Below are 25,793 nucleotides of genomic sequence, written 5' to 3'. Positions count from 1 at the left end.
TTTTGACTAAATGCTGAACCTCACTTGACTTTTCAGCTGCAGTTTCTATTCAGCCTGAAATGAATCTAAATATCCCTAACTTAAGGTGCTGGAGGAGGAGGACATTTCTGGGGGAAAAAAGTGTTCAGTCCAGGAACTAGCTGTGATTGATATTAGGAGATTTAGACACTTGAAAAAAAAAAGAAAAAAAAAAAAGACTGAAAAGCTAAAAATACAGCCTGAAACATATAGTCTGCCTAGGATCTGCATTTTCACCTTTCTTTACTATGGGCTCCTCTAAAGCAAGGAAGAAGGGCACTGCAAACACAGACCAGCCCCACAACGTTAATACCTCCATAAAAGGTGTAAGATAAGCCATCCCAAAGCTCTCCCCTTAGGTATCACGCCTGAGCTTTTACAAAATTACAAGCATGAGAAAGCTGTATCTGGGACAACGTGTGATTATAAAATGCAAGAGGGGCTGAGCACAGCCTCTCATGGCTGCCCAGGGCTAGCCCTTGTGCATGCCAAATTAAAAGGGGCTGCTTGAGGCACCCCAAGAAACTGTTACCCTTGCCCTAGAGCAAGTACCAGAGGCACAGAAGATGCTACTCAGGAAGGAGATGTTTTCCTGCTTTTCTGTTGGTCATCAGCCTCAGCACAAGTTGATTATCCCACTAATTGCTGGGCAGATATCAGTGTGATGCTGAGCTACTAGGATGCATGAGGGCTTCTCCACCTGAGGGTTAGAGATATCCCAGCTGGTGCCCTTTGCCAGCTAGTTGTGGTGGCCCAGAAGGGAAGGAGCTGGGGGAACTGGTGAGCATATTGACCAGGGGATGCTGCTGATTGCTACATTTAGCTCCTGATGTGCTGGTGAGTCTTATTAATCCAAGTTTACACTTTAAAGAGAGAATAGGAACTTCCAGGCAAGAGGATTTATACGCAAGGACTTAACAGTTAAATTTATTCATGGCTAAACTGAGGAGCCCAGAGTTATTAAAGCATGAAATTGTGCCAGTCAATTAGAGCGTCAATCATAGCCAGCCTCATTTAGGAGAGTTGCTTTAATCCCAAGAAAGGAACGTTTTTTTTGGCCTAGTGAGAGAGCACGTTGACTTGAAGTTGGTTTTAGTGAAATGGCTGTTCCTCAGTTACTGTTCAAAGATTTGCCAATGTTTTTTTTTTGGTTTTGTGTATTATTTTCTGCTGTGCTTCTTCCAAGGTGACTCGTGTTATGCTCAAGTAGAGAAACAGATGCAATTTGAGCTGGAGATGGAGTAACTCTAGTGGGCTACACAGCAAACAAACAAAAAAAAAAACCAAGAAAACTGATCAAAGAGACATTTTAACTGGCAAATATGAGAGTTCAGAGATGCCTTTTGCTTTTAAGCATATAATGGATTCTTCTTTTGTCTTTAAAACACAGCAATTAGATTATTCTGCTTGTCACTTTATGCAACATGTGTTTGTTTTATTTGCTTTTAAAGCCTTTTTTTCCCTCTGGGCTGAAATCCCAGAATGCTTACTGCATCAATGGTGTGTTTTTAACAAATGATGACTGTCCTTTGGCCCTACATATAGCACAGCCATATAGAGCAAGTCACATACTTTATCATAATGAATGTGTAGTCAGGAGAAACATCTCCAGAGGTGGTTTACCTGGAGATGAATGTAAGCCTAGGTGCTGAATATGATCTCTTATTCCTTCTCTAGCAAAGATCATGAAAGAGAGACAAAACAGTCTCAGGGTTGGAGGGGAAACAGGAACTCAGGGAGTCCAAAGGCTTGGCCAGGCTTGCACTGTAAGTCATAGGAGGAGCTTGGTAGAGAGCCCAGCTGTCCTGCCAACACATTTGTACACTTCGTTCCCATTGATGACTAGCAGCAGGTATTTCACTTCAGCTGAAGATATTTTGGAGGTGAGGGCAGCTCTGGGTATGATTTCCAATGGCAAAGTAGTGGTGTGAGAGTTGGCAAGGTTGGTGTGAGGAGGAGGTGGTGTCTGACCTGGCTTTGCACCATTCCCCTTCCTGCAGAAGAGCTCTTCCAATGCCAATCCTGGCTATGACATGAGCCAAGGTAAGGTTTTGAGTGATTTAAGAATAAAACTCAGGCTGCAAGGCAACTCTGGACCGCTGTCTGACTGCAGTGGATCACACAAGCTTCCAGTCCTACCTGCTCTGCTGAGTGCAGAGGTAGATAATCTTTCTAGTTTGTTCCAGGGCCCTGGACACCAGCTGGCCACACTACTACATGCATTTTCTCCTGTCTCCTCCTTCTTTGGGAAGTGGTTCATTCCCTTCGAGAAACAGGTCAGGCATGGGTCTGGGGATGGTCCACCCCACGGACCAGGCTTTGTAGGCACTATGGGTGAGGTTGCATCAGGTTGGGTTCCCACTGCTGCCCCAGGAAGCTTTGCAACTCAGGCACCACTGCATGGCCCGATACAACACTGCAAGACACACAACACACATGCATACACAAGGAGACTCTTGGGGTCGTGCTATTGAAACATCACTCTGTCTGTGGGACAGTCCTCATGTCATTCTGGATACTCTGAAGATCACAAAAAAAAAAATGCTTGTGTGCATTTAAGAATCTATAAATATATACCCGTATGTATTTGTTTATGTGTTAGTTACAGGCACAGCATTGTCATGTAAGGCTCAGAGGCCAACAGTTGGGTAGGGTGGCCACAGCCACCTTGACCCAGAAGAGATAAGCTTTCAGCCCTATGGACTTGAGCCTCTCTGTGCTGCTTAGCCGGGTGTCTTGAGGTGCCTTCCAGGAGCAGGCTTTAACAGTGTCGGTGTAGCCTGAGTTTTCCTACCTAGGGAGTCGCCTTGCCTTGCCCAGCCACTGTGAGCTGTCAGGGACAATGCAGACAATCAGGCTTTGTGTGTGAGTGTTGGCTGGAAGCTCACAGGAAAACATAAATGCAAGTCCACATGTTTTTTTTTTTTGTGGTTTTTGTTTTTTTTTTTTTTTTTCCTTCTCCCTTCTGGTGCCTTGCTTGAGGTCTTGGGAAGGGCATGTATATTAGTGTCTGTACTCTCCTGGTCACCTCTGTCCAGCAAATGGGTTCAAACTGGAACAGGCAAAGGGGAGAGGAACAAAGGGTTTGTCTTATAAGAGCAGACAAAAAGATTTTTGTCTCATTCCCACCTAGACAGTGAAATCTAAGACATCGTATGATTGCTCTCTATAAATATCCTGAGCAGGGTGTGCAAAAGGTAAGCGCTGGAAACAAAGAGGCATTTCATGGAAAGATCTTGCTGCCAAACTGGAAACTGCCCAGATCTTGCAGTGAAGGGATCCAGGTTGGGATGGGGAGGGGACATTTTGGACATTACAGTTGTGAGGGTCTGCAAAGCTCTCAAAAGGGCAAAAAAAGGGGAAAGCTTGGGGGAGCTTATTCTTTAGCTTGGCCTCGATATGCCTGAGAAAGGGGTTTCATAACAAAGTGTCTGTGAGGACCCAGGAGGTCCCTCCAGTCCTCCACCCCTGCCTCTGTAATGAAGATAATAGCACTTCATGCCTTGCAGGGGGATGATAGACTAAGTATGTTGCAGAGGGAAGAGCACTGAGGTGCGACAGTGATTGGAGCATTATATATACCTGAGACAGTTGCATCTAGCTGTAATTTGCAGTATTAAAAATGAGCCTATTTAATTACTAAGCTGCAGACTATTTTTTCCTGTTCCCACCTGCCGTGAGATATTGTAAGGAAAAAATAGCACATGTGCAAGGAGAGCCTTAATAAAAACTGTGGAGCAATCTAAGTGGGTCTCATCTCCATAGGTATCAAGGTAACTTTTCTTGGTACTAAGAAGACATTTTTCCGAGGCTGCCTGTTTGATTTATTGTCCAGATCCTAAACTGGAACATCTCTGTCTTAGTTTTGGCAGTAAGAACAAAAGTACTAAGCCTAAGATGTCCACATTGTTTTTCATTTTGCTGATGGATGTTTTGACAGCCAAGAGACTTGTTGCTATGATCTCTTTTTTCGTTTTGGGTTTTTTTTTTTTTTTCTATCACTTCTTTTCATAGGACACTGTGGGGTGGGGAGAGGCCTGAACTTCCCATCATGTGGTGGCATTGTGTCAGTCAGAGATTATTTTTTTTTTTTTGGTTAAATCCCAAATAACGTCTTCTCAGCTTTCTAAAAGCTGTGATATTTTTGAACGGTCACCATCTTAGTCCCTGTGGCAAGTAGAAGAAAGTGCGTGTGTGTCTTTTTAATCACTGACTTAAAATAAAGTTCATTGGCAATTTAGGATGACCTCATTTGAATCTGGTCGGACCCTCCAGGGTCAGCTTTGACCCTGAATTGTCAGGTTAGCGAAGCTGAGTAAGCTAGATTTGCCAGCAATGAGACTTCAAAACCAAGGAGCCAGGTCTTTTGGGTCAGTGCATCATTGATGCGAAAGCTGATGTCCCACTGTTCCTCCAGGTCCTTTCACATGGCCAGCTAAGCATTTGTGCATCTGTCACATCCAAATTAAACCACGAGTCTGCTCTAAATGTCCACTTCAGCCCAAGATCTTGAGCTGGGCAGAGTTGAGGGGAAAGACCACGTGCTGGGGCAAAACTTTACCTGTGTATCTTCCAATACAGGTAGGAGGTGCATGCATAGGAGACCTAACTCTCTAGCTATATAATCTAGTGCACTATAATCTGTAATAATTATAATACTATTATTATATTATGCACACTATAGTCTAGTGCATCACCTTCATCCCAGATCTGACCCTCAAGAGTTTCCAACATGCACTGAAGCACTCACAATTTTCACATCAAGTTAAAGACTCGTCTTACTTCTCTCTACTTTTCTGTGCTAGAAATTGCAAGGTATCTAACCCATTTAGATGGGTGGTCTGATTTTAATGGTGTCACTGACACAGACGATGGCATTACTTGTATATGTGGGATTTCTGAGTCATCACCAGCCAATTATGCCAAGTGTTTTGCCCCAGCTTTCCAAGACAGCTACAGCTCTAGCTGTGGCAGAATTATACACAGGCATGACAGGATTCATCCTTTCAAATGCAGATACCTCCAATGTAGACATCTACTCTAAGCAAGTCCCCGTGGGCTCTCTTTATAGCGTGTAGAAAGAAATAGTCAGTTTAGGGTGCAATTCATCTCATCCACAGCAGACATCTACATTTGGCCAAGAAAAATCACTTCCTAACAGTGTTTATTTCTTCTCAGCAATGGCAATGGGAGCATTGTGTGACTACCTCAAACATAAGAAGGGATCCAAAATCAGGTGACATGAGCCCACCCGTTTCTCTGGTCTGTGGAGAATTTTAAATTGACCCTCAATGAAGAGAAGTGTTTTGGTGACTCTGGGTACCAGAGAAGCAAGTGGAGATAAGCTATGTGTCTTCATACTGCAAGGATTTGGGAATCCTTCATTGGTAGGGCCTGTGAAAAGTAAAAGAATGTAGTTCTCTAGCCAGTCAGGTTTGTATTCTTTTGAAGTATTTCCTGAAAGAAATTCAAGGAAATATCTAGCCTTTTACGTCTAAACACCATCCCCTATAAAGTTTAGATCCCAAAATGCCCTCCTGAGAACAAACTGTAGAAAGAGGAGTCTCCGTCGTGCTGTGCTGTGACCCAGAAGAAGAAAGGAAGTGCGGCCTCTTCAAAGAACTGCAGCTCATGCCCTTTAGCTGCTTTTTAGTCTGTTGAATTATTACTGCTATGCTAACAAAGCCCATTTTGATTGCCTTAATCGACTACCTAAATTCTGCAATATGGGAGTGAATTCAGCCACGAGAGCTGTGAGTTGAAGAGCAGCAGTTGATATCTGGGCAAGCCATGGTGTGAGAAGAGCTAACTCAGATGCACAACATGTGCGTGCCAATTCTTGCGTGGGGAGGTTGCCAGAAGAATATCTCCCCGGGCTTGACATGCCCTAAATATTGTCTTGCAAAATTATCCATCAGAGCACAGGCTGTTGTGGGTAGCAACCCACGTATGGCAGCGGCCATGCCCAAGAGTTGCTAGCCTTTAGAATTGAGCACGACCTTTTTTTGTCACAAATTGCAAAATATTATTGGAGTAGGGGGAGGCACAGTTCCCCTCCCCTTACCTCCTTTTGCAGCTCTGTTCGGTGATTTGGAAGACAAGGTGCTAGAATTCAAACCTAATAATGGGATTGTCTTGATGTATTGATTTAGTCTACATCTGATGGTTGTACTGCTTTATTCTTCTCTGGGCTCGGTAGTATTACTAGTAGTTCATCTTTGTTGACACATCATTCCTTGAAGCTTTTTTTAAAAAAAAAAAATATTAGTGAGTTTCATAAAATATATGTGCTATATATAAAAAAACCCCAAACAAACAGAGGTGGAAAGGTGCTACATCACACTGATTTCGAAAAACAACACATATCCTGAATTGCTATTTGCTTGGTTTTCTTTCCCTGATCTTTGGTTCTTGCAGCACTTTCTCACAGCAATATTTTTGCTTTCTCTGTTACATCTTTTCTACTCCTGCTAACATTTTTCCAGCCACAGATGCAACCCTAGATTAATTCTGAATGTTGCTTATTAGAAAACAACGTCACATTGTAAACTAGTGGGACAGGAAAAATCTGAATGAATATTTGGAGGGTCTTCAGGCTAAAATTTGATAGTGCCATGCATTTTCTGGTTAGGACCAGTTTTCAGAACTGTATTAGGTGCCCAAGAGAGAAATGCTCTTTTTTTCCAGCACTCTTTAATGTCTTTTAGTTCCTGTTGTTAAACTAAGGACTCATCATCATTAGACACTCCCAGTCAGTTTTCATTTAATTGCCAGTGGAAAAACATAAAGAAGTAAGTGAGGAAGAACAGCAAGACAAAACTTAGGAAATTTGTCTCCCAATGGGATTTGTAAGTAGCCTGTTATTTTTGACATCCAGACATATATATGGGTGGTGGGCAACAGAGTCTATAGCTACTGGGGAGAGATGCCTCTTTGGTGACTACCGGAAGCACGTTATTTTCCTCCTAAAGCAGCATGAGCAGGTCCTACAGAGACAGGTATTGCTTGTAACAATCTATTTCCCAGCTACTTTGAAGGCAATGGCATCCCTTGGTTTGATTCTGCAATCCCAAGCCCCAAGTTAATTGCTTTTAGTTTAATGACAGATTTATTTCTTTATATTGCTGCTGTGCAGATGCTACAGCCCTGGCTTTATGATGCCGAGGTCTGGCAGCCTTGAAGACTCGGAGGGTGTCAGTACCCATCTTCTCCCAACAGTCTTCCACCATACCAGGAGGACGTTACATGCTGGCCTGGCACCGAGAGCTGACAGAGCCCCAAATCTGATCCAAAGTGCTGTTTGAGTTATTTCCCCATGAACTGTTGTGTTAGCAGGCCCATGGAGACCATGCACAGGTGGGGCAGGAGGGGTGGGTGACATGTCGGTAGTCCCCAGGGTGCTGGGTATTCGGGCTGCACACGAGGAGCAATGTGTCTGCAGACACCGTTGAACACGCCAGTCTGTTTGCACGATGGATTTGTTCTTGCTAAAGGCTGTTGGCATTCTGATGTCTTTTGAAGATATAACAGAGAAGCGAGTCCTGAGAAGTGACAGCGCTAAACTCTGATTAATGTCTCCAAGGAGCTAGATAGTCAACCAGAACCATTTTCTTTAAGCTGCATCAATTTCCATATGTAGCTCAGATCTATTTATTTTTTTTGACAATGCTGTAGAAATGTGGTGTTTGGAAAGAGCATGGTTTGTTATAAGGAATGTTTCTCCTTCGGCCTTTAAGAAGAGATGAAAAAGATCTCCCAAAGCTCTGTTTAAAGATCCCAGGATATTAATTTTCATAGTAATTAAAAGGTGATTGTCCCACACGCTCCCATGAAATTCATATGTGAGGGTTCAGGTCCTAAGCTAGGAGGTCTGCACACAGTCTTGGGATGGGAAGAAGCACGGCAATGTGAAGTTAAAGACTGGTGGAAACCACAGGTATCCCCCATGCAGCCATGCTAGGATCTTGCAGAACCGTACTTAAAATCTGTTATTACTTCTCATTTAGGGACACCACCTTCTAGAGATGTGACTGCAGTTCATCCTGGTATGTTCACACCAAGCACGTGATATAAGCTGCCCAAAAGCTTTAGTCTCCGAGTTAAATGACCCAAGCATTTCACAATCTAAAAATGTACCTTTGGTGTTCAGATTGTCTGCATTCAAACAGAAAGATCACAGGCTTCGAGCAGAGTCCTCGTGAGCTGTGCTAACGATTTACAAGCACAGGACTGTGTTAACGTACTGTCACCAAGTGTCTGGCATTTGTCCGCTCTCTTCCTCCCTCTTTTCCGAACTGCTGTGTTAACAGACTGTTCACCATGTTTGAAAGGTCAGAGATGTGAAACTAAGGGTGTCAGAGAAGCTGAAAAAGTGGATCCAAATAACACAGTTTTTATACAGCATTTCTCATCACCTGGAAAGAGTTAATTTTCATCGTCTCTTGCATGGGCTGGAGCAAGTATTGCAAGTTTCCAGCCATCTACACACACATCACACACACACATTGCAACCTAGGAAGATTTTGCTTTTTCTTTAATCGCTAGAGCAGCTTTTTGGCAAGTTGTGCAGCAGCAGACGGGTCCCGCTGCTGCTGCCCAAAGTCCATGTGCTCGGCGGGGGGAGCAGGAAAATGGACAGTGTGCGGAGGCCGCCCAGATGTGAACCTGAGTGTAACTGAAATAACCCGGCATGTGGATGCTTTGGAGGGGGGCAGGTTCAAGGCTCAGACGCAGCACTTTGATGCTGAAACACAGCAGGGTTAGCGTGTAAATCCTGGGGGCTGAGCTAGCTGTAGTGGTAGGAATATACCTGTCAGTGACCATGCCTCTGGGATGGCTGTTCTTGCTACCAAGCCATGTTTTCCTCCAGCAGTCAAAGGATGTGGGACTCAACCAAGTTTACGAATGTTGCCCTCCACCAGGTTGGATGCCAGACCTTCTGTTAGTGGGGGCTGCAGAGAGGTCCTCTTCCACCTAGACTGGGAGACCATGTCATGTTACACGTCCACCTTCTCCATGTCCCGTGCCCGGGGACCCTATTCATGTCCATCACCAGCGAATCCTACCCTGGTCCAATTGCCACTACCTATGAGCTGTTCCTTGCACCCTGGGGTCAGCTGCTTTCATGAGACCTCTTGGGTTCACATGTTCCATCACAGAGCCACAAGACCCTTCCTGGGGTTACTTTTCCACAGGAAATGCTGCCTTTTCACCCCTTTTTTTTTTTTTTTTTTTTTTTTTTTTAAGATAGCTATGGTACGCTTGTCACAGGGAAGTGGATATCTCAAGGCGGAAATGTGGAAACAACCCAGATGGGAGTTTTTGTGTATTGTAAACGACTGCCCACCTGGATGACCAAGGGGTCAAGTCCAAGGTTCATCCAGGAAGAAGTATTGATGCAACCAAAGAGAGCTAAAGAAAACTGTGTTTGCAAGATATGTTCTGTTTCCCTCGGAATAAAACGTTTGTACAACATCACCTTTCAACTCCCACTTCTTGATTTCTTCCGAAATTGTATGTTCTGTGTGAAAGATCTTGTGGTTGTTAAAATAAAAGTTGAACTGTATAAAAGAATCTGCTTCCTTCCCTGTGTGCCAGTGCTGAGAAGGGCTGGAAATAGCCACTTGTTGCCTTAATTATGTGTCACAAGATGACTTCATAGCAGTGGCTTTCCCATTCATTTCTTGTTACTGGGGCTTTGCTTAAGCTCTATCTCAGAGTGATGCACCGGGTGAAGAAAAGGAATAAAGTCAGGTGACTGAAGATCTTGCATGGTGAATATGAAATGTGTACAGATTAAGACGGCAATAAAAAAACAAAGGAAAACCATTTCTTAAATAAGAACACAGGTGGGAAGTGTCATGTGGCTGACTTTTAGTTTTATTATACTTTCAACTTAAATGCTACTAGGAGAAGGCTCAAAGTAGAAAGAGCTTTTTCACATGGTGAGTAGGATATCTGTAGATTGTCTTGCCAAAGAATAGGGATGATAAATTTTAATATGTGTTTGAGTGGAAGACTAGGCAAATCATCCAATTCATAGAATAATTAGGTTGGAAGGGAAACCTGGAGGTCTCTGGCCCAATGTCGTGTTCAAAGCAAAGACAGCTTCAGAGGTAGATCAGTTCTCTCAAGACCTGATCCAGCTGAGGTTTGAAGAAGAAGATTTCCCCCACCTCTCTGGGTGAATCTGCCTCTATCTTCCCCGTAATCCCCCTCAAGGTAGTGGCTGGCCACAATCAGCCCTCCCCTTTGCCTTCTCCTTGCCAGGCTCAGCAGTGACCTGGGCACCACATCCTGTTCTTCCAGGTGCCCCAGCCTGGGCTGTTACATGTGGTTATGTGGTCCCAGATGCGAGATTTGATATTTGTCTGTAGAAAAGCAGGAGGTTACACTGAGGCTTGCACAGAAACCATGTCTAAACAGGGAATTTCCTGTTCTGTTCCAGGGAAAAGTTGTTGGATACTTTGAAAGCAGTGGAGGGTGGGATGGCATATGATCCAGACTGTCCTTGTTCTACTGTTCCTCCCAAGGCATCTCCTTATATCTACTGTTGGAGAGTGACTCATAGGCTGGATAGAGTTTTCATTTCAAAGAGAAGAATATGGCAGAGGTCTACAAAACCATAACTGGTCCAGAGAGGGTGAATAGGGATGATCACTCATTCTCCTTCCTAATGCAAAGATTAGCCAGTGTTTAATGAGCTCAGCAGATGGCAGGTTCAAAATGAATGAAAGGAGATAGTTCTTTACCTGAAAAGTAATTAAATTGTGGAACTTACCGCCTCCGGGTGGCAGAGTGGGAAAAAAATAAATAGGTTAGAAGAAAAGCACCCATTAGAGGTTATGAAACACTACAAGAACGTTTCTGGCTCAGCAAGTTGCTCAACCTTTAATGGCTGGGACAAGGAAGGATGCAGAAGATCTACCACAAGAGGTTTGCTGGTCTGTTTCTGTAAGAATCCACCACTGGTCTCTGCTTGAGACAGGATCCCGGGCTAGATCAGCTTCCAGACTGATGTGATACAGCTGTCTTAACATTACGTTATCACCACGAGGTGGTAGAGATGGCAGGACCTGAGTGGACATGAAGAACGTGGTGGGTTTGCTGAGCTGTCCGTGCAAATCCCGGGCACTCGTCTCTCTCGGCCAAACCCATCCACATAGTGCTGACTCCAGAGGGTGGGGAGGTTTCATGCTCTTTGGGAAGAGACATGCAGGCTTTTACTGCCTTGGGCTTTTCATTACATCTCTAGCTGATCTCGCCTGGCTTTGTTCAACATCATTACCAAAAACTTCCAAACCCCAGCTGGGGCAGCCTTAGGGCTTTGTCAAAACTGTCTTTTCTCCCCAGATTGCTGCTGCCTGTGTTTCTGTATGTATTTCCCTTGCATGTGGAGTGGAATAAAAAGCTGACTTGAGACCTACTCGTTTTATGCCTGAATTACTTCGATTTTCTCTGCCCGAGGCTCCTCATTCTTTTCCACTGTGTTGCTGCTATTCTGCTGGGACCCTCTCATTGCCCATTAAGGTTTCTCTTGTCCTCCTAAACTGATGCTTTTCTCCATGAGCTCAGATTTTTGCCTAAACATGGATTCCTACAGAGCTAATTTCTCTTAAATCTCACATAGTTTGGTTAGGCACATGCTTGCTCACCAAAATCAGTTTGAAAATGGTTCAGATTTATTTTAAGCCTTTTTTTTTTTTTTTTTTTTTTTTTTTAGATGCCAAATGCGTTGATTCCTGTCTGATTAAGCAAAAACCAAAAGAAAACCACAGTGTATTTTCAGCATGATTTAGCGACTCATCTACAAGGATCTTGACATTGCTTAACTAAATGACTGGTGCTCACTCGTGTGTGGAAAAGGCCTTGGTGTCTTTGGATGCACATTATTAAGGTTAAATAACCTAAACACAATTTAATCTTGGAGAGCTGAAAAGCAAAAGTTTATGCTGATGACTCACAGCTTGAGACAATAACTACCGGAAAAATTGGGCAAGCTACCTTATTATTTTTTTGAGCAAAATATTTTGTTTCAGTGAAGCTACCATGTTGAAATGTTTTTGGATGCGAACGTTTGGAATTGTATTTGGGAACGAGGCTTGTCTTTTAAACGCAACTACAACTTAAAACAAAAATACAAGGAAAAAAAAAAAGATTATCAGGTAAGCCTTGAGTGAAACAAAACATTCAATTCCAAGTCAAAGAAAACACTGATTTTTAAGACAAATGAACCATTTTGCTTGATTCCTTACTTAGAAGAAATTTGGGGTTTGGATCATCCAGAATCATATTCTTTCCCCTACTCTTTTTTTTTTCTGGAAGAACCATCAAGCCAGAAAAAACAGTATTCGCCTGACTTTTTGTTTAGAATGCTTAAACACTGTTTGATAGCTCTTCTGCAGGATACTTTTAAGCAGTGCTAGAAATACCATCAGAATAGAGATGTTTAGTGGAATTAAACAAGATTATGAATTTTGAAGGCAGTTTAAGAACCCGTAATACAGAAAATAAGTAAAACCATGCCACTATGACCTTAGGCATATGAATATACCGCAGCAGAACAAACCAGACTCTTCTTTATGTGCTGAATATGAAACGGGCTGTCTCGGGGCTTTCACATCCTGATGAGGCAGGCTAAATTAGCAGCTGGTTAGTTTTAATCCAGACAGCTGTGTCAAAAGGGCACCGTTAGCTCCATGGCAGGGAAGGAGCTGAGGGAGCTTGGGGAGGAATTTGGACCCTGCAGCAAATTCATATCCTCGTGACAGGCCAGACCCAGTGACCAGCTGCGGCTAAAATGTTGTGACAGAGGAGACGATGGCCCGAAGTGTTTTCTGGGAGGAAAGGACTTGTTTTTGACAAGCAGGTCCTGAGATGGGCGGTCAGACTGTGCCCTAGAGATGTGGTGCGTGGGGACTTACTGTATGGGCTTGGAAGAAGAAGCAGCATCACAAGACGTTGCAGCCAAGCTGGGGAAGGGTGATGAGCAGCAAGCACACGAAGGTGAACATAGAATCATAAAATGGTTAGACCTGGAAGGGACCTTAAAGATTACCTTGTTCCACCCTGCCCCCCACCATGGGCAGGGTCACCTCCCACTAGACCAGGTTGCTCAAAGTCCCATCCAACCTGGCCTTGAACACTTCCAGGGATGGGGCATCCACAACTTTTAGGATAAATATGTTCCAGTGTCTCACCACCCTCAGAGTAAAGAATTTCTTCCTAATACCTAATCTAAATCTACCCCCTTCTAGTTTAAAACCATTGTCCCTCATCCTATCACTACACTTCCTGATGAAGAGTCCCTCCCCGTCTTTTCTGTGGGTCCCCTTTAGGTACTGGAAGGCTGCTATAAGGTCTCCCTGGAGCCACCAAGGGAAAGTAGAGAGGTTGTGGTAAGGTTTAGCACCAGTTCACGTGGCAGCAATGTGAAAGCAAGAGAATGAGGGTTTGCTCATGCCTTCTCCTGCCTCATTGCATCGGTGGGGTCTCTGGTTTGCGGAATGCAAGGCTGCTCGGATTTCCCTGGGCAATAGCATCCATCTTTGGCAGAGCAGTGGAGGACAGGTCCTTACTGCTGGCACGCATCCTAGGCATTTCAGTGAGGCTGGATTTTGTTTTCAGCCTGGACAAGAATATATGACTTTAGAGGTGCACAGCAGCCTCTGAGCAGTAGACGCTTGGGACCGAATGTGGCTGCAAGGCACGCAATGCTCTGCCTTCAGCAGACAGTGAGGTACTGTCACAGAGGGCACAGGTGGCCTTGCACAAACCTAACACCAACATACAACCGTAGGTAGCAAACCATGGGAGATGGATAGAAAGCTGTTAACCATCCTAACAGAATCACTCACCACTCTCCAAAGAGCTCCTGAGTGGGACGGCAGGTGAAGCAGGGCTCCAGCTAAACCTGTAGGATCTCTCCTGACTAGGTCCTCCTTCAAAACTCTTTACTGTCTGATCTTTAAACATTTCCCATTGGAGATCTATATAACAGCTACAACAACCTTGCCTGCTCCTGTGTGAAATTCTGGCTCTGGCTGTGAGGACACAAGCTTGGAGAACATCTGGACACGCTGTTGTTCTTGTGCCCAGCCTCTCAGTCCTTTGGGACATTCACAGTGGGCTCGAACCATTGTCCCTGCTGTGAATCACCAGTCTAAACTGGAGACCCTCTTGGGCATCTATAGAAAAAGCAGGTATAAAAAGACATAGGAGAGAAATATCTATTAAAAAGAGGGGAAATGAGACCACAAAAGTTTTCACAGGAGAGATCTTGATTACTAAGCCAAACCATGCCAGCAGTCAGCCAAAACATCCAACAGCCAAATCATGGAGTACCGCATGATGTTGCAAGAGATAGGACTGCCACCACTCAGGCACTCTTGCTTGGTGAAGAAAATCTGTAATGGAGGGAGCGCTAGAAACCCTTTTCCTGAGCCTCTGAACAGTCTGGCTTTGACAAAAGAACCCAGATAGGAGACACTTAAACAACTGACCCCATGGAGCAGACATCACCTACAAATGGGCAGGGGTTTGTGGGGCTGCAAAGCAAAGCTGGTGCAACAAGGTTGGTCAAGAGCAAAGAGGACTTCAGGAAGACAAGTCCCACCACCACATAAAAGTAAAGAGACACTTTCAAGTCAACGTGACCAATGAATCTACACCAAAATGAGGAAACCAGACTCTTTTTTTTTTATATATAAAAAAAGGATATGTCATTTAGTGTGTTTTTTCAAGCTTGCTGGACATCATACTGAAGCACTGTAAAGCTGTCAGAGAAATTAAATACTTTTTTCTGTTATCAACCAAAGCGTGCTTTTATGGAGTCAATTAGCCACAAACTATGAACACACATCACTTGTCTGAGAATGAATTACAGTACAACCCAATAAACATAACTGTCTTTGCTCACTGGCCATTGCTCTCATGAGGAGGCCGTTGGACTTTCCTATCCATCCATAAAGGAAACTTCGTGTCCATTTGTGTTTCGTTCTGTGAGCGTGCCTCTTTCAAGTGCTGCAGTGCTACAGTGTGAGGGGAAATGGGGTCATTGGTATTACTGCTCTGACGTGCAAACCCAGACACGAGCTCAGTGTGTAAAATGCAATTACATTGGTGGAAAGAGTTCGTATAAGCTGGGATGGCATGAGTGCTTGGATCTATAACGGAGCCTATAGCTGCTGTCATATTTGATAGAGAAGTGTAGCCATCATTGTCTTTACATAGCATATCGTGTGCCCTCCACAGACCTTAGAGCCCTTTTGGAAGGTGGAGGGCCACAGTCTTACCAAGTTTTTAGGGTTTTTTGTTGTTAGTTGGTTGGGAGGGTTGCTTTTTCTTTTTCCTTTTTTTTTTTTTTTTAACAGAGAGGGAAACTGAGGCACAGAAAGGTGGTGTGACTTGCCCACAGTCGGTGGTAGACCTTGAACCCACCAGGTCTTGCTGATGACTTCTCAGCTCCCACCTAGGACATGGTGAGAAGGAAGGGCTGCCCTCTTGTTCCCAAGGCGAGGAGAACCGCAGCTCCTCCTGGGGTGAGGGGAAGGGATGTCACTCTCAGTGTCTGGCAGGGGGACAATGGCACGCATGGTTTCTGCCAGCCCTGAGAGGCCAGGAACCTGAAATGGAGAGGCAGGAGTTCGTTGGTCAGGCACTGAGTGGCTCTACAGGATGCATTCGTGCCTCTCTGTGGCTTTCAGAGCCTCGTGCATGCTGGCGGCGGAGAGCCTCCTGTTGATGTTCCTGTACCTGCACCTCAGGAGGTTCCAGAAAGTAGTCCTCAAGTCTCGGTTAAAGAAAGCATAAATCAAAGGGTTGATGAGGGAGTTGGTGTATCCCAGCCAGAGCAGAGTCCTCTCCAGCCGCAGGGGCATGCAGCTGCAGCGAATGCCGCAGATGAAAGGCCGAGCTGTTGACATCAGGAAGAACGGCAGCCAGCAAAACGTGAACGCCCCCACAATAATGCCGAGGGTCCTGGCTGCTTTCTGCTCCCGTTTGAAGATGGAAATATTCTTTCGGTCTTGCCGGAGCAGTTTGGAGAGCGTAGCGCACTCCTCCACTGCTTTGGTACGCTTGGAGCTGTGGTGGCTCCGGCTGGAGGCCTCCAGGCAGTAGACGCCCTCCTCTTCGTAGTGCTTGGGTAAGTTCATGAAGCGGTGCTTCTCGGCACTGACCTTGGCAGCTTTGTAGATCCGGATGTACATGACGAGCATGACTGCCATGGGGATGTAGAAGGCAACCCCCGTGGAGTAGACTGTGTACCCAAAGTCCTGGCTGATGAGACAGACTCTTTCCACGGTGACATTCTTGGCCCAGCCAAAAAGAGGAGGAAGGGTGATGGAGGCAGACAGGAGCCAAACAATGAAGACCATCTTGGCCATCAGCTTCCCATTTTGTCTTACAGGGTACGTCAGCGGCCGAGTAATCCCCAGATACCTAGAAAAAAAGAAGAGTTGCAAAGGGTTAGGAGGGTTGCAAGGCATGAATGCTGTTGGGTGGTGTTCATTCCTAACCAGCTGTTAATACTCCGTCACAGGAGAGTTTCAGCCCTGGAAGTGGGACACAAGAAAGGAATTTTCCCCAAATGAAGATGTTCCCAGGGACACGCAGCTGCAGGGTCTCCTGTGAAATGCATTTCACACCCCCTCAGCTCTCTTGCCTGAACGCCCTGTGTCCGCTATTCCCCATTGCTGTTTTGCAACCACCCCATGCATGATGTCATTTAACAGCCGAGTGCAGTCCGGGCTCCACATGGTTTCCTTGGGAATAAAGATGTTTACAAAAGCTTAGTTTTCCACCAGAACTCGTTTGTACAGAGAGCATGGAACAGCTTCCAGCCATGGCATGTAACTCACTCCAGACTGTCGTCTTCCCCCTCCCAGGGAAACACTCAGGAGTGGGATGAGCGATCCACAGAGTAATACTTGCACCAGGTTATGTCTGGACTGACACCAGATGAAATGAATAGATTCATACCAGTGTTTAATGGGAAGTGGAAAGGACACCTTTCTCTTGTTTGTCCAGGCAACTTGGGGATTTGGGGAAGAAATACAACCTGCAACTGAGATGTCCCTCTGGCAGTGTGACAGAAGGAGCAATCTTGCTTTTGGGAAGACTTATGGATGTGTCTGGATGGGCACAGAAAGCAAAGCTAGTGATCAGGGGATGGTCTGCGGTGCAAGACTGACAGCTGTTGACTCACAGCTTCTTTCAGCTGATGGACTGTGTGTTTGCGTCTTGCCGCACTGTCACCCGTGGGAGACACCACTGTCAGCAGCACACCCTGTCGCTCCCCTTTCCATCCAGACTGAAATACCGGGACAAACCTACAGGTTCCCACAACGTTTACGGGAGATGGCCTCTAGAAACCAAGACAGGAGTAAATGCCAGTTGCAAACAGCTGGAACAGTCTGCTCCCTTGCATGGCCCGTAGCTCCTACAGTGGCGGTGTCCAGCCCTCCCTGGAGAGTAAAATGAGAGGAGCTCTGAGGAGAAGATCCCAAAAGCCTGTGGTGATCCGTAGATTCACAAGTGCCGATGCCTGAAGTTAGGAGTTACCTTGTTAGCTTGACTGAAAAGAGATGGAGACTGTATCACCCATCAGCTCCTGCTTGGGCTACGGGGTGTAATTTTGAACCATTCCTCATCTTGATTGAGAGGGTTCATGTGAGTAACAAATTGTGTCAACTGTTAGTTGGCAAATGTAAAGTAATAAATCCGTAGGGAGTTGGCCACTGACAGCCAATGTTCCCACTGGAAAACATCTGCCTGCTATCGAGTCTCAATCGGTCCAGCAAAAACCTCCAGCTGTTCTACGGATTTCTTTTATGTTACAGACTTTTTGATTCAAACCTGCCTGCTCTCAGGATTTTGTAGGCATTTTTAGGGAGGATCACATCACCTCTTAATTATCTTGGATAAACTGTGCCAGTCCAAAGAGGCAGTGAGAACAGCACCGGTATGGATACTTTTTGCTGAAAGCTGTTCAAGGGAAGAACGGGCTTTTCTGCCGAAAGGACAATTTCTGCAGAGAATTTTACCTCTGTTGTATCATTATTCTTTCCCAACAATCAATCTCATTGTAAGTGTTAGGAGATTTTTCTTACCTTTTCCAGATCCTCCCTGAAGATTGGAAGAAGATGGAAATAAAAAAAATTATCCAATTCCTCCTCCCTTCCTCACTGCTAAATAAATTCAAAGCCCAAAGTATTCCCCCCTGACTCCCTGATAAAATGAATTTGAATTAATTCACCGAGTTATTCTTTTCCTGTTTTCCTCTGTATTTTCTTCAGCTCGCCTTAGTCACAAAAAACCAAGCGAAACTCTCCACAGCCACCAATGCCGCTTGAATGCCCAGCAGCAGTACAGGCTGAAGGACGACATTCATGGATGCAAAGGCAACGCAACCTCTTGGGAATAGGCTTTTAACCCCATCTCCCCGTGGGGCTCTGTCTATGAAGGGGGAGACCCAGTGAGACAGAGATGGACAACAGGGTTGGTTCTGGTGCTGTGCTTCCAAAACGTACCATTGACTCCTTCCTACCTGGGCTGAGCACAGCGGGAAGGGATGAGCCTTGCTGGAAGATCAGGACTAGAGGATCTCCAGAGGCCCCTTCCAACCCTATGAGTCTTTGAGTCTATGATTCTATGACTCAGAGAGATGGGTGGGAGCAGGTTGGAGGGATGCTGCCAAATATCCCTCCTGCTGTAGGAAGGAGCTATGGAGGGAGAGAGGAATTGATATCCCCTAGGCTGCGAGAAAACCATGCCCTGCTGCTGCATCTCCAAAGTCAGCACCCAAAAATCTCTCCTCTGTGTATCCAAGCCAAGAACTTTGCAAACTAATATATGCTGTGTTGTGTGATATCCTTTATTATGCTATTACTGGGTTTTCTTTAGAAGCTGCTCCACTCGGGATTTGCTGAAACTTCAAGGAATTTACACGCTAGCCAAGCAAAATGCACAGTGACAAGATTCAAAAAGCAGGCAAATCTGACACGTTTCATCTGCGGGTGCCTTGTGCAGTTGCTGCTGGAGGAAATGGGGCTGTTTTTAGGTCTTTGCTTATAATTTTGATGAGAGCGGGAAGACCTCAAAATAGGCCAGCGTTTACAGCAGCGCGGGAGGTGAGATTGCACAGACATGCAATGAAATTCAAGTCAAATTCTCTCGCTTTTAGTTTTTGTGTGCGTGTGTGTGTGTGTCTTGTTGTTAATCAAGTTTAGTAGTAACCAGCTAACAAAAGCCAAATCCCACAGCAGCCATTTACCGGAGGTTTGTGCGGCTTCGCAGGACCCCCACTGTGCAGAGCCGATTGTATAGTTGCCTGTTCCTTGTGCAATAAACTCCTTCCACATCCTCGGTCCCACAGACGCCTGGGCAGCCCGAGCCCCGGCCGCGGGGTAGGAGACCTGCCCCAGGCTGGGCTCCACCATCAACCCCATGGATGGGCCAATTCAGCGCATTTGTTCTACACTCAGTGCTCATAATTGAATCTTTACGCCAGGGATTAAATAATAAAGAAAAGGCAAACCTCTTCAGGGTGCCCCTGCCTCCATTCTGCAGCTGGCAAACTGGGAAAGGACAAATCTCCGCTCACACGGGTTGGTTGAGCCCAAATGAGCCCAGAATTGGGGTTTCCCAGACCCCACTGTTTTACCACAACCCTATGCCTCCTCTGGGCCAATTTAAGCTCCGTATCTTGTTTCCAGGCTGACACCATGCTGTCCCCATCCTGCTGAAGGAGAGGAAGCCTCCAGGTGGAGGATGCAAAGGGCATCTGGAGGCTGCAGCTCCCCGTGGCTTCATCTGCCCATGCCCTAAGCCAGGGCTGGTCGGAGCATCCCAGGGACACCTTCCAGCTTGCGGGAGATATAATGCAGGGATCTACCTGGCCTGGGACATGTTCAGATGAAGGGCAAAGGAAAGGCGATCCAGCAAAATGCTGTGCTGGTTTCATCCCACTGACTCTTTCGGGAGGCATCCTTTTTACTGAGGACGATGCCAAGTCAGAGCATATCATCTGATTTTGGGTAGAAAATACTCGCTAGGGAGATGGGAGAGCCCCAGCGGGGCTGCCAGGGAAATGGATGGAGACTTTCTCCTCCACTAGGGAAACCTGAAGTGATATGTGGGGTTTGGGGAGCTTCCTTTGTCAGCTGCTTAGCATTTTTATGGAGAGCTTCATCAAAAGCTGAACAGCCAAAAGGGTTTTTTTCGTTGCTGTTTTGTTTTTGGTTTGTGGCAATAAAGAATCTATAACATTGGCAGGCTTTTATATAAGAAAAATGTAAGAAAAAGATGGATGTCTCCAGCATTTTTCTGTTTTGATTTAAAAGAAAATCAATCAAGCCCCCCTTCAGACAAGATTAGTTCTACCAGCTTCGATCAAGAGGCTTTTAGAAAGCGCTCTGCATTAACAATCAATAATAGCAGTCTACATTTTAATGGTACCCATCATCTTGGGCAAACCAAGCATATTTTATACCTAACCTAACCAAAATGTGGTTCTTCAGCCATCCATAAAAATGCAACCTTCTCTTTGGCAGAAACAGGCAGCTGCCTAACCATGTCGAACAAGGTGGCATTCGGGACAGAACTAGAGGAGATATTTATATTTCTAAGAAGGACCTGTGCTGTTCCTCTTCTTGCAGGGCTTGCCATCATCACTGGGGGAAATTTCAGTTAGTGCCTCACTGAGATGACCTACTGTTTCATCACTTTTGGAGCATATGTTTCATCCTCTCTGCAAATTCAGCTATCCTTTTGCTTTAGCTTTGCAGTCGGCTTTGCTTTTGTACCAGCACAGAAGCTGAAAAGTATGTTTTTGGAGATGTTTCCATCAGGATCCAAACCAAAAATCCTGCCCATCTGAAGGCCAGGAGGAGGTGGTGACCCAGGTGGGGTCCTGGATCCATTCTCTCCCTCAATCCACCTCCATCAACTACCTTGTGGGAGCAGCGAGGATGACGGCTTGATGTGGAGCAAGGATGACTTACAGGATGCTCAAGACACTACCCCAGGATAATTCACACATCTCACAGCCTGTTCCTGGGGATCCTCAGGGTAGAAAGCAGTGGGACAGTGCCCCAGTCACCTCCTCCTCCTTCATGCATCAGAGGACATCCTAATTATTCCCTTTCCCTCCTCAAGCTCTGGTATGTACTGTGCCCACCAGCCCCCCTGCACTCACAGCACGCCCTTCCTTCCACCCAGAGCCGAGGCGGGCACAGCCAGGACTGTCCACCCCCTTCCCTCTGCCCTGCCAGTCCTCCTTCTGCTCAAATTGCAGCCTTGGCTCTTTTTCTCTTTCCTGGATAGAAATGCATCTTGAGCAATTCCCCTCTCCCCCATCAGGCATTTGGGGGTGGGGATGAAGGTCTGTGAGCAAACAGTGATGCTGCAGCTCAGCCGGGCTCCCAGCACACTGCGGTCCCCTTGCAAACACCCCCGAAGAACAAGCCCTTGCCAGAAGACTCCCATTCTATGGCAGCCTCTTTTATCACAGGCTTTTCCTCCATCACCCTGCAGAGAGGTCTGAAGCACAGAAAGGTCAAGCTGTTGTCTAAAAACACCCAGCAACCTGCTCCCTCTGTCGTTTCTTTTGCTGCAGCTCCCCTTCCCTCTCCGACATCCAAAAAGGGCGGTGGGGTTTACTCAGATGGCACCTGGAGATGTTGCAGCAGAGCTGAGTAGGTGCTTGAGAGCTGCGTGGGACCGTGTGCCTATGGGGTGGGGTGGTTTTCCCTCTCTGCAGCTCAGCGCTGGCAGCATGACTTTTGTTGCAAGGGCCTGAAGTTGCCCTGCACTTGGGCTCCTTGGAGCCCCACCAAGCCCGTCTGGGTGAGCCGGGCAGAGATGCTCCCCCAGAGAAGCGGGGGGGTTGCTGGAGACAGAGGAAGTGTAGCCACGAGTGCCTCCAGCATCGCCCGGTTAGAAGAGATCCTCCCTGGCTGTGTGACCAGCGGGTGCACCTTAGAACAGCCTTGGGCCTGCTCCCATTTCAGCCAGGGATTGCAGTTACGCAGGTGCAGCTCCTGTCCGTCCTACGCTGAGCAGCTGCCTCCCCGCTGCCTTCCCTGTGGCCCTCAGCACCGCCCGGGATTCAGCCCCCCCGTGCTGGCGTCCGCACCTCCCCAGTAACCTCCTGCCCGGTCCCTTTCCAGCAGGGAAAGACAAAACAACATCAAACGGAGGCACCTGCCTGCTCTGTGTCCTCGGATTTTGGTCTGCTCCCGGGAGCAGTGACACTGGGTGAGAGAGACGTGATGAACAAGTGGAATAAATTGCAATGGTTTTTGTGAAAGGTCTCTCTTATTTGTCGGCATGTTTGGAAGAGTCTTTCAGGAAGAGAAGGGAAGGGAAATGGGAATGGAAGGGAAAAGGGAAGGTAAATTTTTAAAGCAAAGCCAATGTGATTAGTATGTAGCTGCTTACCGTGCTCCTTACTTATCAGAGGAAGCATTGACATATTTCATTACTGCATTTGATCTCTTCCCTCCAACAGACACAGACTTCCCTCAGCTCTGAATACACCTGCTTTTTATGAACAGAGTTTTTATTTAAAAAAAAAAAAAAAAAAAAAAAAGAAGTTGAGAGCAGAGCCGGACCTTGCCATGCGGCCCGGGAGTGGTTTTGCCTTCTAACCAGCAGCGCTTGGCCGATGGGGGCCGTGGAGCCAAGGGCAGCTCGTGGGGGAGCAGGGGCTGGCTGGCAGCGAGGGCTTCAGAGCAGCGACTTGCTGCTTACTTGCCAGGGAATAATGCCAATCATCAGCAGCAGGATTTTCTATGTCCTTTCTGCTTCGTCACTTAGTTTCATACCTGGGGAGGGTGACCAGGGTGGTTGTATCGCAGTGACGGCCGGGACATGGGCACAGCACCTCCTGGGTAGCTGCCGGCACCAACACCGGCGCTGCCGATGCTGCGCAGTGCTCAGCCGAAGGCAAGCATCTCATCGACTGTCTCCTTCCCTGAGCTGCTTATCACAAACCAGCCCGGCTCAGCAGTGCCGGCGTAAACCCCAAACCAGCCCCCCTGAGAAAGCCAGAGCGCGCGTCAGATCTGGATCCGGCCCACCAGCTTGTCAGCGCAATGTCCCTAATGACGCAGGCTGCTATAATTAGACCCATGGGGGTGCTGACTTGCCCGAGTCTTGCCAATTTGCCAGACGGGCTTAGCCTTTCCCTCCCGACCCCGGGTGTGGGTGTTGAAGCCAGTGAATCCTCACAAATGCCTGCACTGGGTTAAAGCAGGGGTATCGGGGGCTTGGGATGGGGTGGGGGGAGTTGCCGACATCCTTAGCCGAGGCACAAGTCCAGGGAGCTGCAGAGCATCCCATAGGACTGGGCTCCAGAAACCCACAACCTGGATTTTCAAAGTCCATGTGGTGTTTTTTTGTGTCTTTTTGTTTTCTTTAATAATTTAACGGTCCAGCCTCCTTCCATGGAGAAGGTCGGGACATGGGTCTATCCTCTAGGCTCTGTTCCTCAGGCCCAGGAAGAACAACGTGAAACAGCTGCCTATAGAGGCGGAGGACTAAGCAAGTAACTTAGCGAAGTTACTTGGGAAAGCACCTTAAGCCCAGCTCCTCCAAAGGAGCTGAGGCACCTAATTCATACAGAAAGCCCTCAGCCACCCCATGCACCTGGAAAATACACGCAGAAGCATTTATCCAACAAGGAACATTATTCTGGTGGGCTTCAACCTCCAGAAACACCCTCATATTTGACCCCACCTGAAAACATAGCAGGTGCCTTGTTCTCCCTTACCTGTCCACGCTGATGATGCACAAGGTCATGATAGAGGCGGTGCAACACATAACGTCCATGGCGATAAACACATTGCAAAATACCTTCCCAAAGAGCCACTCTCCCCCCACCAGGTCTGTGATGGTCACGAAGGGCATGACAGCAAAGGCCACCGACAGGTCGGCGGCTGCGAGGGACACCACCAGGTAGTTGGAGGGCTGCCGGAGCTTCTTGACGATGCACACAGAGATGATGACCAGACCGTTGCCGGCGATGGTCATGAGGATGATGATGGAGAGCACCACTCCGATGACAATCTTCTCAGTGTCCCCATAGAGCAAGATCTCCTCGCCACAGTCCGTCGCGTTGGTGAGGTTGGAGGACGGCACGTCTGGCTCGGCTGGGATGGAGGGTTCCTCAGTCATGAATGAATTCGGGAGCGATTTCTGAGCCGGGTGCTGCTGCTCTGCGTTCTCCACGAAGAGAAGATGGTGCTCCAGAAACCGCCTGGGGCTGGCCCTTAGCAACATGCTCTGAGCTCACCACAGCGGTCAACGGCACAAGTTTTCTCCCAGCAGTGACACCTCCAGTGACAAACCAGAACATTTTATCACAAACAGGCCCAGAAGATAAAATATGCCCCCCCTCCCTCAGCTCAATGCCTCCCAAAGCCACGGCTGGACGTCACATGCTCAGCAAGAAGCCGCGTCCCAAGTCTGCTTGAAGACACACAGGTTGCTGGAGGATGCTCGGAGAAACCTCGTCTCCACTTTTAAAGGAGCACAAGCTGCTCAGTCCTCCTGCAACGGCTGCCTGGTCGTCTGCGTGCTTTTCCAGAAGGACAGATAAAGGCAGCCGATCATAACTGCCCACGTTACGATGCATTACTGTCAACCTGTGCTGCTGGTCTTGCACTTCTTCTGTGCACCCGCACATTTAAATCCCATGAAATTACATGCATATTCTTGTGCGTGTATATCGGAGATTACGTGCCAACACAAGTCACAGCCACAAATGCGTGCACAAACATTACCGGCTGTATCTCCTGCATGCCTTAACACACAAACTTCAAAGCTGTGACTGTAAATCCATGCGCATGGAATATAATGACAACACGCGAGCGTAGATACCCACCGGGGCACGGTGCAGAGAGAGATACAGCAGGCAGTGAGAGCATACCCATCGCATGCAGCATCCCCGGGGCACCACGGTCAGGCAGGTGAGGCTCAGGGCATCCCAGCCTGTGCCCGGAGCCGTGAGCATCACCACCACACGCATGAAAAAGGTACACGGAGAGCAGCTACTGTGCTTCCACCGCCGGGTATTCAACCCGGTAAGTATTTCCCAGCCACCGACAGGGAAACTTTAGGGCAGGGCTCACCCCTCTGCAGGGCTCCAAGCACCGTGCACAACCTGCAGCCTCCTTTTTTTCTTTAAAAGCCCCTTTTCCCCTTAAATTAAAGCAGGATTGCAACCCCTCTCCCCATCTTTGCAGCTCCCCCCACCCCACCCCCCACCTCAGGCAGGGGTGATGGGGGTCCCGGAGTTACCTGTGCCGAGGGGGTGAGACATCCTCCAGGCGAGCCCCTGCGAGCTCCGGGCAGGCGAGAAAGCAAGGAGCCACCCCCGGAGCATCCTTCTCCCCTCCCCGCCTCGCCGGTCCCTCCTACCGCCCTCCCCTCGCCTCTCCCCGGGCAGGGACCCAGATGGTCCCCGCCTGCCTCTGAGCCCCAGGGAGGAGCAAAGGCCGGGGGAAGGGGGATCCAAGCCGGGTCCTGCAGCGATGGGTGGTGGTGGAGCGAGGGGGGGACGACGCGACATGCGAGGACCTCGAGGGAAAGGCTGGAAGTTGGGAAGATGCCCCTGGACGCGGTCCTGCAGCGCAGCGCGGCAGGCGCAGGAGGAGCGGATTGAAGCCCGGCAATCCGGGGACAGAGCAGGGGTACGGAGAGAGGCGATTTCCAAAACCCTTCCCCATCATTTATTTATTTATTTATTTATTTAAATTAATTTTACAGGAGAG

The 25,793-nt window shown here is 47.3% G+C and overlaps 1 protein-coding gene across 2 annotated transcripts; it reads right to left on the bottom strand.

Moving 5' to 3' along the window:
• Window positions 1–14,823: 14,823 nt before the first annotated feature.
• LOC141743918 (5-hydroxytryptamine receptor 7-like) lies at window positions 14,824–25,462 on the bottom strand. 2 transcript variants are annotated; one of them, XM_074588991.1, is made up of 3 exons: window positions 25,321–25,462; window positions 23,792–24,354; window positions 14,824–16,458 (listed from the first exon to the last, which is right to left on the bottom strand). In XM_074588991.1, the coding sequence occupies exons 2-3, from the start codon at window positions 24,298–24,300 to the stop codon at window positions 15,687–15,689; spliced, it is 1,281 nt and encodes a 426-aa protein (XP_074445092.1). In that variant the 5' UTR covers window positions 24,301–24,354; window positions 25,321–25,462; the 3' UTR covers window positions 14,824–15,686. The 2 variants fall into 2 exon arrangements, with proteins under 2 accessions (XP_074445092.1, XP_074445093.1); XM_074588992.1 differs by lacking the exon at window positions 25,321–25,462 and having other exon boundaries at window positions 15,385–16,458; window positions 23,792–24,378.
• Between the last annotated feature and the right edge of the window lie 331 nt (window positions 25,463–25,793).

The sequence above is a fragment of the Larus michahellis genome, chromosome 5 (genome assembly GCF_964199755.1).
Source record: "Larus michahellis chromosome 5, bLarMic1.1, whole genome shotgun sequence".
NCBI lineage: Eukaryota > Metazoa > Chordata > Aves > Charadriiformes > Laridae > Larus > Larus michahellis.
This window is presented reverse-complemented; position numbering and strand designations above follow the sequence as displayed.